At 54.4% G+C, this 2,323-nt stretch overlaps 1 protein-coding gene across 1 annotated transcript in view; it reads right to left on the reverse strand.

Moving 5' to 3' along the window:
* Window positions 1–1,092: 1,092 nt before the first annotated feature.
* PTSG_12447 (uncharacterized protein) overlaps window positions 1,093–2,323 on the reverse strand; it is a gene marked incomplete at its 3' end in the record, with an annotated part of 5,791 nt that continues 4,560 nt past the window's right edge. Inside the window, exons 10-14 of the mRNA XM_004991810.1 lie at window positions 2,240–2,307; window positions 1,672–1,983; window positions 1,491–1,538; window positions 1,286–1,369; window positions 1,093–1,142 (exon numbers count right to left, since the gene is read on the reverse strand). Of these exons, the coding sequence (XP_004991867.1) occupies window positions 1,093–1,142; window positions 1,286–1,369; window positions 1,491–1,538; window positions 1,672–1,983; window positions 2,240–2,307 (562 nt within the window). The remainder of the gene's footprint in view (window positions 1,143–1,285; window positions 1,370–1,490; window positions 1,539–1,671; window positions 1,984–2,239; window positions 2,308–2,323) is intronic.

Below are 2,323 nucleotides of genomic sequence, written 5' to 3' on the forward strand. Positions count from 1 at the left end.
CCCATATGGGCGCACCATGTAGAGAAGCATGGGGGACCCCCGTGTTGGGCGCGGTCCCAACAGGAAAAAGTGGAAAAACTCCCCCTCTCAAAATTAACCCGGGGATGCGCCCCCACCCGGGGAAAGGTCCCTCCTTAGTGGTTATTTATTTTCAGCAGAACACGTCCCAGTGGACCGGGGGGTAACCGCAAACACCACCAAACACGCACCCACCCCATATGGCGCCCCGTGTGCGCAGTTCTTACAGGAGGTCTTGACGAACAATTGGAGATGTCCTCCTACGCTGTGATGAGCCTGGTCAGCTTTGCTTGGCTGAAAGGACTGGGGCAGATCGCCTGCACAACCCGGTGGCCAGTGGTGTTATGTGAGGGTCGTGCATGAGCAGAGAAACAACGCATCGGCCCGACACTGGCATCAGCATGCACGCCCACGGGGAAAGTGAACGAACAAACAAGCAAGCAAGCAAAAATACATAGAAACAAACACACATATGCATACACACACAGGAGCGCATGTTCATTCACGTGAACAACAGCTCAACGAACCAGGCTGTAGTTTGGTCGGAGTCACGTCGACAGAGGCAACCGAGCTTCGGCCACCCACCATCTTCTCGCGGATGCGCGGGTTTGGTGCCTGATGTTGACATTCCTCTTGAGCTTGCTGCCGCCGCCGCCGCTGCCGCCGCCGCCGCTGCTGTTGTTGTTGTTGTTGTTGTTGTTGTTGTTGTTGTTGTTGTTGTTGTTGTTGTTGTTGTTGTTGTTGAGGCACCTGTGGTTGTTGTTGTTGTTGTTGTTGTTGTTGTTGTTGTTGTTGTTGTTGTTGTGGCACCTGCTGCTGCTGCGTGATGTTGTTGTTGAGGCACTTGTTGTAGATGTAGTTGTTGTTGTTGTTGTTGTTGAGGCACCCTGCACCTGTGGTTGTTGTTGTTGTTGTTGTTGTTGTTGTTGTTGTTGTTGTTGTTGTTGTTGTTGTTGTTGTTGTTGTTGTTGTTGTTGTTGTTGTTGAGGCGCCTCTTGTTGTTGTTGTTGAGGCACCTCTTGTTGTTGTTGTTGAGGCACCTGTTGTTGTTGTTGTTTGTTCTCTGGTTCCTGCTCATCTGCTTGATGTTTTGAGGGCTTGCTGCTCGTGGGTGCCATCAGTGACTGCAGAAGGGAGACAGCGAGTGGCGCACCTGGTCGTAGAAACACACCCCAACAGGTTGGACGATGAGTGTTCGTTGATCCACCTGAACAACGCGCTGGAGAAGTAGGCAAGGTACATGTGGCAAAGTGGGCAAGCTACACACCATCATTTCGCTGCCTCAAGGCCTCGCCGCGAGGTTGGAGCTGCTGTTCCTTGAAAACTGGCTCCGTTCGCTGGGCACCTTGCACTTGAGGTTGCGAGTGACAAGCGGAAGAAGCAACGTCAGGACATGTGTGTGTGCGTGTGTGTGTGTGTGTGTGTGTGTGTGTGCGTGTGCGTGTGTGTGTGTGTGTGTGGGGGGGGGGTACCTGCGGGCTCCGCGTCATTTGACTCCGACTTCGGTTGCCACGCATCATCTGTATGTATGCAGAATGTACGGTCGCCGATGAGATTGTTGGTTGGTGTGTCTTGCACGTCATCCACGCGGTACATCACGCATGCACGACCGCATCACGCATACACAGAGCACATACATGCGAGTGCACGTACGAAACAGCGGTTTCCTCGCGCCCTCCCGAGTGCTTGCCGCCTTCTTGCCTCCCCTGCGGCCGCGCACAGGGAACAGCCGCAGTCTCGACGGGGCCAGTGTCTTCACTCTTTTCCGGGGGTGTTCCTGCTTGATGCCCGCTTGTCGACATCGCTTCTGCCCGTCGGCAATGATGGAGATCCTGTCCGTGAGGCGGTCGATGAGAGTGCAAATGTCCTCAAGGTCAACGACAATCCCCGAGGGGTATTCTGTGATTTTGTCCAGCTGCCGCGACATCGTGCGCATGAGCTGTTTCACGCGATCTTTGGTTCGTCCTGTTCGGCAAGCAATGCACGGATGATCGTGTGAGTACGCAGGAGTGGATATGTGTGTGTGTGTGTGTGTGCGTGTGTGTGTCTGTCTGCCCGAGCGTGTGCGCATCTCTTTCTCTCTCAACTCACTCACTAGCACATACACACACACACACTCGCTCTCTGTCACCCTCTGTCACTCTCTGTCACTCAGTCACTCTGTGTCAGCGCGCACGCGCGCGAGTACGCTCGTGTACACGTGCATGATATCCTGTTTCACCTGTGTGCCGGCTTGGTTTGTGTTCTGGCGTTGGGGCAGCGACGGGAAATGATGTGGCTCGGTCGGTGCTGCCCGTCGTGTGAA

Source organism: Salpingoeca rosetta, assembly GCF_000188695.1.
Source record: "Salpingoeca rosetta unplaced genomic scaffold supercont1.18, whole genome shotgun sequence".
In the NCBI taxonomy this organism is placed as follows: Eukaryota; class Choanoflagellata; order Craspedida; family Salpingoecidae; genus Salpingoeca; species Salpingoeca rosetta.